At 39.0% G+C, this 14,256-nt stretch overlaps 1 protein-coding gene across 1 annotated transcript in view; it reads right to left on the reverse strand.

The window, feature by feature from the left end:
- Positions 1–14,256, reverse strand: part of ATG10 (autophagy related 10) — a 134,936-nt gene that overhangs the window by 14,667 nt on the left and 106,013 nt on the right. Inside the window, exon 5 of the mRNA XM_070935783.1 lies at positions 12,955–13,052. Within this exon, the coding sequence (XP_070791884.1) occupies positions 12,955–13,052 (98 nt within the window). The remainder of the gene's footprint in view (positions 1–12,954; positions 13,053–14,256) is intronic.

The raw sequence follows: 14,256 nt of genomic DNA on the forward strand, positions 1-14,256 counted from the left end.
CCAAAGGTGCACAGAACGCTGTTACCTTCCCACCAAAGGTGGTCCTATTTTTCTACTTGCATTTTTTACGTGCGTTCAAACTGTTAGGTTGGTAGAAGCCGGGACAAGTAACAGGAGCTCACTGTTACGTGGCACTAGGGATTTGAATCGCTGAACTGCTGACCTTTAGATCGACAACCTCAGCATCTTAGCCACTGAACCACAAGTTCTCCTCCCTTCATCAGCTTGAGCCAGGGGAAAGATTAAGTGTTTTCCGAGACACCTGGTCTACCCCAATATGTGGGAGGGGGCATTCTGCTCCCTTTGTTGGGGTAGACTACATGTTGGGATAGACCAGGTGTCTCGGTAAACACTTAATCTTTCCCCTGGCTCAAGCTGATGAAGGGAGAACTTGTGGCTCAGTGGTTAACACAACTGCCTAACATGCAGGCAGCTCAAGTTCGAATCCAAGTAAGGGTATGGCTGGCTGATGAGAGCTAAAAAGCTTGAAATAGATCTATACTAGTCTCCCTTTATTTCTTTATCAGCAAGATATAAATTTGGTATAAAATGGTTTGTCGTGAATGCCCCCTTCCACATGTTGGGGTAGATCAGGTGTCTCGGTAAACATATATATATGGAACATGACTCTGGAACAAGAGACAATGGGTCCTGCTCTTTTTTCTATGTAATGTTTTTTTTTACTTGTGCATTTGGTTTTGTTTTCTATGTATATAATTTTGCACTCGTATCAATTCAATTTCATTCCATTTCTTTTAGCCCATTTTTCCCCCAATCTATAAAGACTGTTTTGAATTTCTGTCTTCCACAGTATTAGCTAATCTACCCAAGTTTGCATCATCTGCCTATCTGACAAGCATTCACTTCCCTACTTTATCCAAATTATTAATAAAAATAACAAACCAAGGTTGATCCTTGAGACATCCCACTTGATACCCTTCTCCAATTATGAGAATCAATTAATATGCATTCTTTCAGTGGGAGTATTGAGCCATAATTAATGAATCCACTTAATTATTATGCCATCTAGCCCACACTTATAATCAGCATGGCAAGATATTTTATCAAATGTTTTGCTAAAATCAAAATATACAGTATATGTCTACAGCATTCCCACAAACTGCTAAGGAAGTTATTCCATTGAAACATGAAATAAAATTTGCTTGGCAGATTTACTGTGGACAAAGACATTGTGGTAACTTTTGGTAACCAATGTTTCTCCATTCATTTGCCCTTCTTGTCCAGATTTCTCATAAAGCTTCAACAAGACTATCCAGTAAATTCTTCCCTACTTCGGAATGCAATTCAATTAGTTCTAGAGATTCAGTCAGAGGAAATGAATATTTACTCTCAATCTTTAATTTTGTTTGTTCTTCTTAATTCCTTTAGACCAGTGTTTTCCTATCTAAGCAACTTTAAGATGTGCGTACTTTAATTCTCAGAACTCCCAAGCTAGCATGGGAGTTGAAGTCCTCACATCTTAAAAGTTGCTGAGATTGAGAAATATTGTTCTAGACTGTCTATGGAGATTCTTAGTCATCCAGCGTTATCCCAAAGGTGTTTTTTCAAAAGGCAACTGGACTTTGTTTTTCCTGAACTGAAGAAGCTTCTTGGATGAGAAGTGAAATATCTTCAAAAGAAAACAAAGTCCAGTTACCTTTTGAAAAAGGACCTTTGAGACTGCTCTAGACTGATGAAAAACTTAAGTCAGGTGCTCTTCAACTTACAACCATAATTGAGCTCGTGGGTCATTGCCATGATTGTTAAATGAACCCATTGTTCACTTTAGGGATTTTTTTTTTTTTGCCAGAAACTGGAAGTAAAGTCTGATTTCTGGGGGGGAAATGTCATAAATCGTGGTCACACGGTTTTGAGTTGCTGTAAATAGCTGTAAATGTAGGCCAGTTGCTGAGCACCAAAAATGTGGTCATGTGACTGGGAGGGCAGATATCAAAACTTTATACCCATATCTTAAGTCCCTTTTTCAAGTCCATCAGAACTTTGAATGGCTGCTAAGCAACCAATCATGGTCAAAGACTACCTGTAGTATTCAGATAATGCCAGGGGTTGGACAAGAGCTGCTTTATGGATTGAAAAAGGTGCATGGAAGGCTGATGCAGGTCAGGGAGGATGTGGAGGGGAGTACAAGGTCCCTCCCTGCTCCTCCCTCTCTTCCTTCCCCTTTCCATTCCAGCAGACAGGTAAGTGGCTGCTGCTGAGTAGGAGAGGAAGTAAGGAATTGTAAAACTGACTGGGAAACTGTCACAGAACAATTGAAAATGAAGATCATGTGAACACAACCGCAGCCAGTAGCACTAAAACATCCACAACTTTCCCAAATGTCATGGGTCCTGGATTTTGGATGTATTCTATGCATTAGTCCATTTGAGGTATCTTGGTTTTAAAATTGTTGCCCTATGATGCATCATTTCTTCAAGTTAAAAGGTCACAAGGGGAATGTTAGTAATATATACTGTAGATATTTCTAAATATTATATTGACATAATCTGGATTGATAATATTTTTGCCAATAATACATCTAAAGAATATTTTTGTTTTTCACATTCTTCTCAAGATTCAGTCATTTTGTGACTTAGCGGTATACACAGCGGTATTCCTTAGCAGTCTAAGGAACACTATTGAACTCCTTGTTGGTTTTAAATTCCTTCTTCCATGGACATACTTCCATGCAATGGCATGTTATACCATAGGATACCAAAGGCATAATAGAAATTTGCCTAGTATTCCCAATCACACTTTCAGAAAATTGATTCTGTCATTCCCGCATTTCCACCCAGCCAAACACTTGCCTCTGTAAGGTGAATCCAGATTTTCCTAATCAACGGGGATTTCTGAAAGCAACTTTGGGGGGCCTCAGTTTAGCACAGCCTTTGTGTACATGAGCAACTCTGACCTGTGTTCCACAGTTATTATTTGAATTTCTAATGAACCAACAGCTAGTAGAAGATTCATCTGTACTTGTGATCTCACCATAACATTTTCTGCATACAAAAAGGGGAGCCTAAATGCAAAATCATGGTATATATGTACATACAAACATTAAATATGTGATAGAATTATATTTCTCTGTGATTTATTGTGATTATCTTCTTTAATCATGTAAGAACATATTGAGGACTATCTGTATACCAGTATCCTTTACAACCCAATATACTAGAGAGATTTCTTTGGTGCTTCTTACTGTGAGTTCAGCTACTATATCTCTTTGCCCTGTCTCCCAGTGTGATTCCCACATAAGACTGATTATATGTAGGATCAGTTTTCTCCTTGATCCTTCAGTTCTCTGCTTATTCAAGACATGCTAGCTCATCATTGATCCAGAATTCCAAAAATATACATTCAATATTTCTGAAGCTGTATTTTAATTAATATTATGGAGCAACATCATTATAATATCATTTTAAAAACTAAACTTCATACTCTTTCTGTTACCACTACTTTAGCAAAGTAATCTTTCTTAGTTTAATGACTCTTCTAATTCAGAATGAACATACTCTGTCATTACAATCCATGAGTGGTCAAAAAACAATGATGACTAAATTACTAAATGTTTAACAATAGTTAAATAATTGAACTGTTTGAAAGATTGGTTTTTGTTCATAATTAACTGGAGCTATAGAGAACAATTGTGTCAGGCACATTGTTGTAGCAAACTAAATCCCACAAAGCAGATGAAGAAGGTAAATTATAAATCTGTAGCTTATAACAGAACAAGAACAATTAATAGTGCTAGGAACTACTTTTCTGGAAACAGCTTAAAGTATTATCAATATATGCTAATAACATGATACAACTTTATATGACTGTTACAGATACATTTTTACATCATTATTAAACCTGCGGTCTGATCTAAGCATAGTATACAAAATTGTCTGCTACAACATCTTACCTGTCAATCACTTCTTCAGTTTCAACCGCAATAATACATGAGCAAACAATAGATACAAACTCAATGTAAACTGCTCCAAACTCAACTGCAGAAAATATGACTTCAGTGGTCAACGCCTGGAATGATCTACCCGACTCCATTGTTACATCCTCAAACCCTCACAGCTTCAACTTTAAACTATCTACCGTGGACCTCACCCCATTCCTAAGAGGTCCGTAAAGGGGGCGTGCATAAGCGCACCAGCATGCCTACCGTCTCTTTCTTAATGTCCCCATTTATCTGTATTTACTTCCTTTTTTTTCATGCTTTTGTTCTTACTTATATTTGCTACCTTGTACATATTTGACAAACAAATAAAAAATAAATAAATTATGCTGTGCTAACTTTACTAAGTAATCCTATTGTTTTATTTTATGCATCGTTACAAAGTTATGACAACTTTAGAACATATTTTATTTTAACTTATTAAAATAATATGCAACTGTAGTAAAAAGTTGGTAACTGATTAATTTTATTTTGGCAAGCGCTGAAAAATATATCGTCTGTTTATTTTTCAAAAATAATGAGTGCCAATTCTAATGACAAATATTGGTCTGCCAATTTTTCAGTTTAAACTCTGGAACTCCAGTTTTCTCTAAAAAGTGGAAGCAATTACACATTTGAGTCATAATTAATAGGCACACTTCATCGTACATTTTTTTCTTAATGTTGTTGAATCTATGCAGCACTTTTTATGTGCTTGGCAAATTTTGCTTCTTAAGAGAAGTTCATGTAATATCTCCTATAGAAAAAACAGCACAAATAAAGAAAAGTGTAAAAAGTGACCGGGAGAATTTTTCATCAGGTTCGCCTGATCCGCCAGTTACGTCCCTTTCTAGATCGGGACTCCCTACACACGGTCACTCATGCCTTCGTCACCTCTCGTCTGGACTATTGTAACGCTCTCTACATGGGGCTCCCCTTGAGGTGCACTCGGAGGCTCCAACTGGCGCAGACTGCGGCTGCGCGGGTGGTTATGGGAGCAACGTGGAGCTCCCATGTAACACCTCTCCTGCGCGAGCTGCACTGGCTCCCGGTGGTCTTCCGAGTGCGCTTCAAGGTTCTGGTTACCACCTTTAAAGCGCTCCATGGCTTAGGACCTGGTTATCTACGGGACCGCCTGCTACCACCAATAGCCTCCCACCGGCCAGTACGCTCCCATAGAGAGGGGCTCCTCCGGGTGCCATCGGCTAAACAATGTCGACTGGCGGCCCCTAGGGGGAGAGCCTTCTCTGTGGGGGCACCTACGATCTGGAACGAGCTCCCCCCGGAGATACGGAGGATCCCGGATCTGCGCACCTTCCGTCACGCGCTTAAAACGTTTTTATTTCATCAAGCTGGCCTGGCCTAAATCTTCTCCCTTTTAAAATTTTAAAATTTAAATTTTAAATACTAATTTTAATTTGTTTAATCATGGGATATTTTAAAATTTAGCCAAATTGTTTAATCTGTTTTAATCTATTTTAAATTTTGTATTTCTGTGTTTTATTTTTTGGCTGTTCACTGCCCTGAGTCCTTCGGGAGAAGGGCGGTATAGAAATTTAATAAAATATTAAAAAATAAAAATATTAAAATATTAAAAGAAGAGATAAGGAATTATTATATTTACCTAGTTATTCCATGATCTTTTTAATGTGTGCACCAATAATTTTTAAATCTGTACTTATTTTACTAAAGAAAGTATGGTTCATCTTAACAAAATATTCCTGACAGCAAAGAACTAGACTGTATGTGAAATATTCACAATAATTGTATTGGTAGTATAGGACAGAACAGGGTTTTTCAAACTTTTTCAGACTATGGAATCTGCTCATTTTAAAAACATTCTCAGACTGCCCAATCTAAAGAAAAATCTCTAGTGACACAAAATTGGCTATATTCAAGTGAGCTTCTTTTTTAATCCCATAATCTGGCATGTTGCAAGAAGGGGGTTGAGGGGCTTTTTGATTAAGGTTTTAGACAGTATTTTAAGGTGTTCTGGGAGGGATAACCCACGGGGGGTAGGGACTAGCCCGGCAAGGGGCGACGTTACTGGGGGCGTGGGGTCCGGGGCTAAGGAAGGGGCTAGTTTTCATACTGTGAAGGGTTGTTCCATCGGTACTGTGGGGGAGGGAGATATGGCGGGAGCAGGGGACCACATCATGTTAGGGAGTGTGCACGCGCTGTCTCCAAGCGATTGCCCGTTCTGGCCCCCAAGGCTCTTCTTGTTCCCTGGGTAGCTCAGACTCTCAGGGCCCAGGTTTTCGGCTGATGTTGTGCAATTCCACATCTGTGGTAAATAAAGCCCCCCTCATTTGTGATCTTATACAGGAGGGGGTGCAGACCTGGTTGGGGAGAACTGGTTGGGGCAGGAGGGGAGGTCTCCCTCGTTGTGCCCACCAGGTTTCTGCGCATTCCATCAGCTGAGGGCTCAGGGAAGGGGCAGTGGGATGGCGGTTATCATTAAAGAAGATCTTGGTCCGAGGGAGGCCACTGTTCCTCGGATAGCTGGATGTGAGTCCCTCCTTGTGAAGTGGGGCCGTGGGGTTCAGATGGGCCTGCTGACTGTGTACCTGGCTCCCTGCCACGTAGCGGCGGTCCTGCCCGAGCTGCTCGACATGATAGCCAGGGTGGCGGTGGATACCCCCAGACTTATGATCATGGGGGATTTTAACCTGCCATCTGTCGGCAAGACGTCGAAAGCGGCTTGGGAGTTCATGGCTTCCATGACGGCTATGGACCTGACCCAGGGAGTTCATGGCCCTACTCACACGGGGGGACACACTCTGGACTTGATTTTTGTCTCAGGTCAGTGGCTGAATGATCTAGATATAGGGGATTTAGTCATCGAACCCTTGTCATGGTCTGTTCATTCGCTCCTCCGACTGGACTTCTGTACTGCTGCCCCCCGCCGCAGGGAGGCGGAACCGGTTAGGTGGTTCCGCCCCAGGTGCCTGATGGATCCAGATGGATTCCAGAGGGAGCTTGGGCCATTCCCTGAGGTTCTGGCTCACGACTCGACTGAAGACCTGGTGCCGCCTGGGATAGCGTCGTGCCTTTGCAGCCTCTGACTCGGTGCCGATCCCATGTAGCTCCCTAGTTCTCCGAGGAGCTGAAGGAAATGGAATGCCGGAAAAGATGCCTAGAGAGCGGTTGGAGGGCCAGCCGATCCGAATCCGACCGGACACTGGTGAGGTCTCACATTAAGACCTACCTAGTGACGATAAAAGTGGCAAAATACATGGGGCTCCCCTTGAAGAGCACCCAGAGGCTCCAACTGGTCCAGAATGCGGCTGCGCGGGTGGTTATGGGGGCGACTCGGCGCTCCCATGTAACACCTCTCCTGCGCGAGCTGCACTGGCTCCCAGTGGTCTTCCGGGTACGCTTCAAGGTATTGTTACCACCTTTAGAGCGCTCCATGGTTTAGGACCCGGGTATTTACGAGACCGCCTTCTGCCACCGATAGCCTCCCACCGACCAGTACACTCCCACAGAAAGGGGCTCCTCAGGGTGCCGTCAGTCAAATAATGCCGACTAGCGGCCCCCGGGGGGAGAGCCTTCTCTGTGGGGGCACCTACCCTCTGGAATGAGCTGCCCCCGGAGATACGGCGGATCCCGGATCTACGCACCTTTCGCCATGCCCTAAAGACGTATCTATTCCAACAAGCCGGGCTGGCCTAACTCTTTTAAATTGTTTTAATTTTTAAACTGCTTAATTATGGGTTTTAATACAGGGGTGCTTTTAATTGTGGACCAAATTAATTTAATCGGATTTTAATACTGTTTTTTAAATTTTGTGTTTCCTGTGTTTTTTCTGTTGGCTGTTCACTGCCCCGAGTCCTTCGGGAGAAGGGTGGTATATAAATATAAACAATAAATAAATAAATCTCTCCCATCAAGTTTTTGAAGAACCACAGGATTCCTTATAGTGAAGTTTGACCAGGTTCTTTATCTCTCAATTTAGTTTTTACAAAGAAAAAAATTGTACAAATTAGAAGTTGAGAAAATGTGTCAGTTACAATAATAGGGAAGAAAGTGAAACAAGGATAAATTTAGATTCAAAATACAAATTAGCTCTAAGCATCTACTGGAAAGTATAAAAAGTAAGAATTAAAGGATGACTTTAGTCTCAGAATTTCCTCTTTAGAAACATGTAGTTTCAAGAAGGATGCTATTATTGTTTATTTTTTTTACAATAGTTTTGTTGTAACAGGTCAAGCAAGAAAAAAAATTCTGGAAATTCTTTAAAATCTTACATCATTGTAAGCCGCCTAGAGTCACTTCATGATGAGATGGGCAGCAAACAAGTTTAATAAATAATAATAAATAATTTTAAGGATAATCAAAATGGTTATCCATAGTTATACTATACAATAAATGTTCCACTATAAAGTATCTCTGTGTGCTTATCTGTCTGTGGGTTTAAGTATGGCAGATCTTGATACACATGACTTCATCAGGAACAGTGTATGTAATGTCTTGTTAGCATCACTCTTCCAAGCAGAAAACTCTGCTGGAAAATAATCTTTGTTGAATCTATTTGACTTTTCATGCACAAATCCCAATAAGTCATGTGCATTCCTTTTCAAGGTTAGAATTTAGAAATTAAGATTTACTGGACTAGAACTTTTTCAGGAAAGAAACTATACGGGTAATAATCTGCCCTGCTGGCCCTCCAGCAACTGGCATTCAGTGGTATAGTGTACCTACATATAGATACCCTGTTTTCTGTTACATCTAATAGTTATTTAAAAAGATAAACACTCCCGTAGGTTGACTCTAACCTTACGGAGGACATGGCTGCCTCAGCATTTTGAAGAAGGGCACTTCATTCACATCAACACACTGCAAAGCATCTCTTCAAGTTCCTTTATTATTAGCTATTGATTAGTGTATCTTTCATGAACTATCAATGCGATATTTATATAATCCACAATGAAAGTACAATCTGTCAGCTTTCTTGTTCAGTAATTTATTAAAGCTGCTTCCTAAAGATTTTTTAAAAATTATCTAGAACAAAAACCTAGCAAAAGAGTTGACATAAAATTATAAATTGGTTATGTTTTAGGTTCACCTGACAGCTCATCATGCTCTTAGTGAATCAGCCATTAAATACATTAAATGTTTCGTTTTCCTTAAATAATATTATATTCAGTGAATTATCTGTATCTCCTATCCTGATCTGCTAGAAAGATGAACAGGTTATTTAAAGCAGGCCATGCAAGTCATAGCCATGCTTTCCATGTTCATAACTAATTCACACAATAAGCAATGTCTTGGTATGGTTTAAAATTATCATGCAACATCAGAATTTTCACGGTATGTCAAGGATTGCAATAACACACCTGAAACTCACCTGCAGTATAAGGAATGCATTTGCCAAGGCAGAGCCAGAAATTCCTCTGCTAGACAGAACTATTATGCCAACACTGAGCAGCTGCCTCTCAATCAGAAGGCCACAAAGACAACAGACTCATTTTCTTTGATTCAGAAAAACATGAGAAAAAGACCTAGAATTTAAACGTAGAGCTCTAATGTATACAGTAGGTATCAATCTTTATGTGTTATAGGTGGCACATGTCTGGGTATTTGGTTTTATTCTTGTCTGCAATGAAACAACTAACCTAGCTTGTTACCCGTATGAGTTTCCATTATAAACAGTACCTGAATATGGGTTAAGTGTCTGGAGAGTCAAGATTTATTGCCACTTTTGACATGAAGTCCAACATACAAGGCTTAAAGCTCTCAGTTTGGCCTTTAAATCTCCCAAATAACAAACAAAAGGAAAACGTTTAGCACCAATTGCTCAGTTGAAGGTGTTTTAAAGCCTTAATTGGGATGCTGGCAAACGCCATGCTGAAATGAACTTTGAAATTTTGTTATCGTCATCATATTTCTACAGAATTTTAAAATGGAAACAGTAGCAGAAATAGATATATGAAAATGACTCTGAGTCAAGTTACATTTATACAACTGCTTCATAAATGTTCGAAATATATATTTGAAAATCTGTGGCCTCAAGAATTTTAAAAATCCACTCCTTGATTTCTAGGCGTGATACTATAGTAGAACGCTTCAATCAGAATAGAATAGACCAATTTTGGATATATTGGTACCTATGACCTCTTCAGACTTAAGTTTCAAATTTGTTCATGGAAATATAAAAGATAAATTAAAACTAGTTCAGCACATTTGTATTTTTGTCTTGCACAGTTTTGACACCACGAATGATTTTCCAGAAGTTCTAGCCAGTGCACTATAGCAACTGTTGATAACAATTGATCAGGCATTTAATGAGAAATCTTAGCAACCACCTCCTAGGATACATTATACACAAATCTTTCTATTAACATCCTGCAGCATATCCAGAAAAATGTCTATGAATAATTGTCGACACAGATTACTCTATGTACACTCATTGCACACATAATACACATTGCATTAAGATGCAAGTGTAAGATTTAAACTCTTTCTATCATGAATCCACTTTGTATGGATTCATTAGTAACAGCCTTGCAAGTAACAACTGTTACTTCAGAAACAGTTTTGAGTCTGCTTCTTTAAAAAAGAGTATTATGAACATCCTTGACATTTTAGAAATAATTTATTGATTTTTTGTTCAACACTGCCATAAATTAAATGATGTAATGGATAGCACTGTTATACTACTAGAAAAACATGCCTTTCGGATTCTTAACCACAAACTGACAAAGAGTATCGGCTGGATTAATGTTAAAAATAGTCCAGTCTGATGCTAATTTATACACATGATCAAAATGAGGTAGTGCTGAAATAGCTTCCAGAATCATTAGGGATATAAGCCTACAGTAAGATGCTTTTCAGGAGGCTTACTGAAAAGGATTTTTAAAATTTGCCAAAAATGAAAATCTGAAACTTTCTACATGAAAAGTATTTGCCCTCCTACAAGGTCACTCATTGTCCTTGTTCAATATTTGTTTCAGACCATGCCACCTTTCATTAACCTATCAACTATATAAAACATATCAAGGTTGGCTATGCTATTAAGCAATTATGAAACTGGTAGTCAACCCATCTGGTGGATGCTACATTTGAAAAGTCTATTTTGCAGTGTATATAATCTTCATGTGAATATATACAGTATATGCCTTTCTGTATATGTTGTGGCCCGTCAGTGGCCTGTGCAGCTAGTAGCTGATTCTGACAGCGAGGAGGCTGGTGTGGTGCTGCGCCAGCAGCCTGTGCAGCTGGCACTCGAGTCGGACAATGAGGAGGCTGGAGAAGATTTGAGACGGGGATTCAGCCAGGGCCTTCAGAAGCTCCAGAAGCTCCCATAAGTGAAGAGGAAGAAGAGGAGGAGCCTCTTCTTGATGCACGGGCGCGCAGAGCTGCCAAAAGGCAGGAGTGGCTCCTCAGGAGGAGGTCTTCTCAAGAGTAAGGCTTGGGGCTAATTGGCCACTCCCTTAGTCTATTTAAAGACGGACAATGACAGGCAATTTGCAGGGAACAACTTAGTTCATTCTCCTTCGCATCTGGATCTTAGTTCTTTTATCAGTGTCCTGCAAATTGCTTCTTGGCTTTCTGCCAATCCTAGTAAGATTACGATTATTCTTTGGATTCTTGTAGGCTGTTAAGAAAATAAATTAACAGCCTTTGTTTGAAAAAGACTGATTTAATTTAGTAAACTAAGGTTTGTACAGACTTTGTGTGTGCTGCGTTCTTTGGGTCCGTAGCTGGGGCAGAACAGTATATCAAACATAATCATTATAACCAAAAACTTCCCTCTAGTCAAAGATGAATTATTGGGTACTGAGTTATCCTTTGGGATGTTTGCAGAAATACTACAATATTTAGGCCACTGTTCTCAGAGTGAAAAATAAGAACTGAAAACAGGAGATGGTTTTATTGGCAGCTATTCCTCAAGAGGCTCCTGGTTGAAAGTCTTAATATTTTGCCTTGGTTCTAGATTTAGAACTTCGACTACCAAACTCACTAGGGTTTTCGGTGGTTTACTCAAACACTGAAGTCTTGAAAACAGTGAACAGAACGTCCTAGAAATATTTTTGACAAAATTATCTGACAGAAATTTAACATTTCATTTGTATAAGTACAATTAGACTGCTTATATGTACTTTCTTCTTTTCCCTTACGATGCTTCAGTTATTAGTTCAATGCAGAATGCAAAATACTTTCAGCCAAAGTAATTGGGTGTATGCCAGCTGAATCCCACATATCAGTATAACTGAATCACCTTGAACCATCTTGTACTTCAGCCTAACTGCATCTGGCATATAAAATGTGGGAAGAAATAAATGAGGGATGTGCACGGCTTTGGATCTGAAGCCAAAAAATGCTTTGTAGGGTGAGCAGGGGGTATGTGCCATACCTTCTGGCATTTTTCTTCAGAATTGGCATCTTTTTTTAGACTTGCACAATACTGCACAACCTCAGGAAAGCATTTGTTTTGCATTAAGGAACTGCTGGCAGCATGCCCATGCCCACTCCAAAGCATCCTGTCAGCATTTCCTTAATTCAAACTTTATTTCAGAGGTGGGTGTCACATAATGTAACAACCAGTTCGCCCAGAACTGAAAATGTGAGTATATTTGCTTCGCCCGCGCACACGCTTTCCGCACATGCACATGGCATCAAACACATGGCGATTATATAGGACAGGATAGCGCCGGGGCGGGTGGGTGGGCCCAGCTGTTTGGAACTATCAGTTTGCCCGAACCAGTCCGAACCGGCGGCAGCCCACCTCTGCTTTATTTTCATGGGATCCTGCACTAGAAGAAGATGCAGTCTCCTAAGGTGGTACATGAGACATTTGGGAATTAATGATTATCACGTTTTTCTCCGAATGGTCTGTTGAAATTAGGTTAAGTCTTTCTCAGATTACATATAAAGTTTATTAACTGTTTATTTCGAATGATTCTTATATTGACTACATTACTAATAGTTTGTTATTTGGACTAGTAACAATATCTTTTTCTCTAAAATTCATTCTTCAAATAAATAATTCTATACAAGTGACAGAAATAGGTAACCTGTTGTGTAATCGTATCCCATGGTCCTTGCCAGAGGCGATCCCTATAGCATTCATGCACACTTTTCCATATTTCATCTAATGTTAAAGGTTTTCCATCTGTAAAAAGAAATCCACATAATTTATTGTGAGAAGTTGTTTATAACACCTCTGTATACTTTTTACATTTAAACTGTACATGATTGAAAACAAACAAAATTAACAGCGATGATGACATTAATTCTTCTTAATCTAAAAGAACCACAATAATAATGTCATGATGTTTGCTTGTTTACAGACAAAAAAATTAGGATGTCCAACCTTATTAATCATTGTTTGGTAACTTATGTAACTCTAAATGGTACGATAGCTGCCCTCAACAAAAGCCTCTGTGCAATATTGATTATGCCCTCACTTTTAGATCAGCTTTGTTTAATAAAATAAAGTTCCTGTATTGAAACAAACGTATGATCTGTTTTTGACAAATGAGAGAATATTGTGATTTTTTCCCCCAATAGCTGTCATTATCATGGCATTTATCAGGTGTCAGAAGGACATTATACTGTGATAAATAGTCTTATTCCATTGACATTTTCATCTTCATGAAATAAACAAGATTTATTCCTCCAATTAACATTTGAATGTCATATTTAGATAGAACTCGAAATCATGTTGCCATCAGATTCAGTTTTTTTAACATACTGAAAATGGAGGGCAACATTCTGTTTACTATTTAGCAGCACTAATGTCAAGTGCAAAACCAATATAAAGGGAAGCAAAGAGAATATTGGAAACTAATATCTGCATAGGAAAATTGGAATGTGTCACAAACAGAAAATAAGCTCAAAAGACTGGTAGATTAGTTATCAAGTTATTAATACAAAGAAAACAACCAAAACGAGTTTTTGGTGATGCTCTTTATTTGCCTTTTAATTACTACTGTTCAGAAACCTGGTCTTCCAAGTTCCCCAAAACTACCTTCCATCTAGAATTTTCCATTTTCCTATTCCATTCTTGGGGTGCTTATGTATTTCCTTTCATTTTATTTTAGAATTTACTTAATAAGTCTGAGATGATCAAGAGTTCTTTTATGGATATTTTTTCACCTTGAAGTCTTTCTTGCTATTCACATTTCCTGTTTTGAAAAAAGCCCATTGTGGGAGTTTCCTCAAGATGTCTCCTTTGGGATTTAACTGAATCATAGGAAACTAAGGCAGTTGAAGACTGCTGGAAAGATGATTATACATTGAAAGAAAGATTGTTAACATATTCTCTTTGACCACTTCATAAAGCCAAGTAAATACAAGAATTTCATGAGAATTTT

Source organism: Pituophis catenifer, unplaced genomic scaffold, assembly GCF_029215685.1.
Source record: "Pituophis catenifer annectens isolate HBS135680 unplaced genomic scaffold, rPitCat1.0.hap2 SCAF_2, whole genome shotgun sequence".
NCBI lineage: Eukaryota > Metazoa > Chordata > Lepidosauria > Squamata > Colubridae > Pituophis > Pituophis catenifer.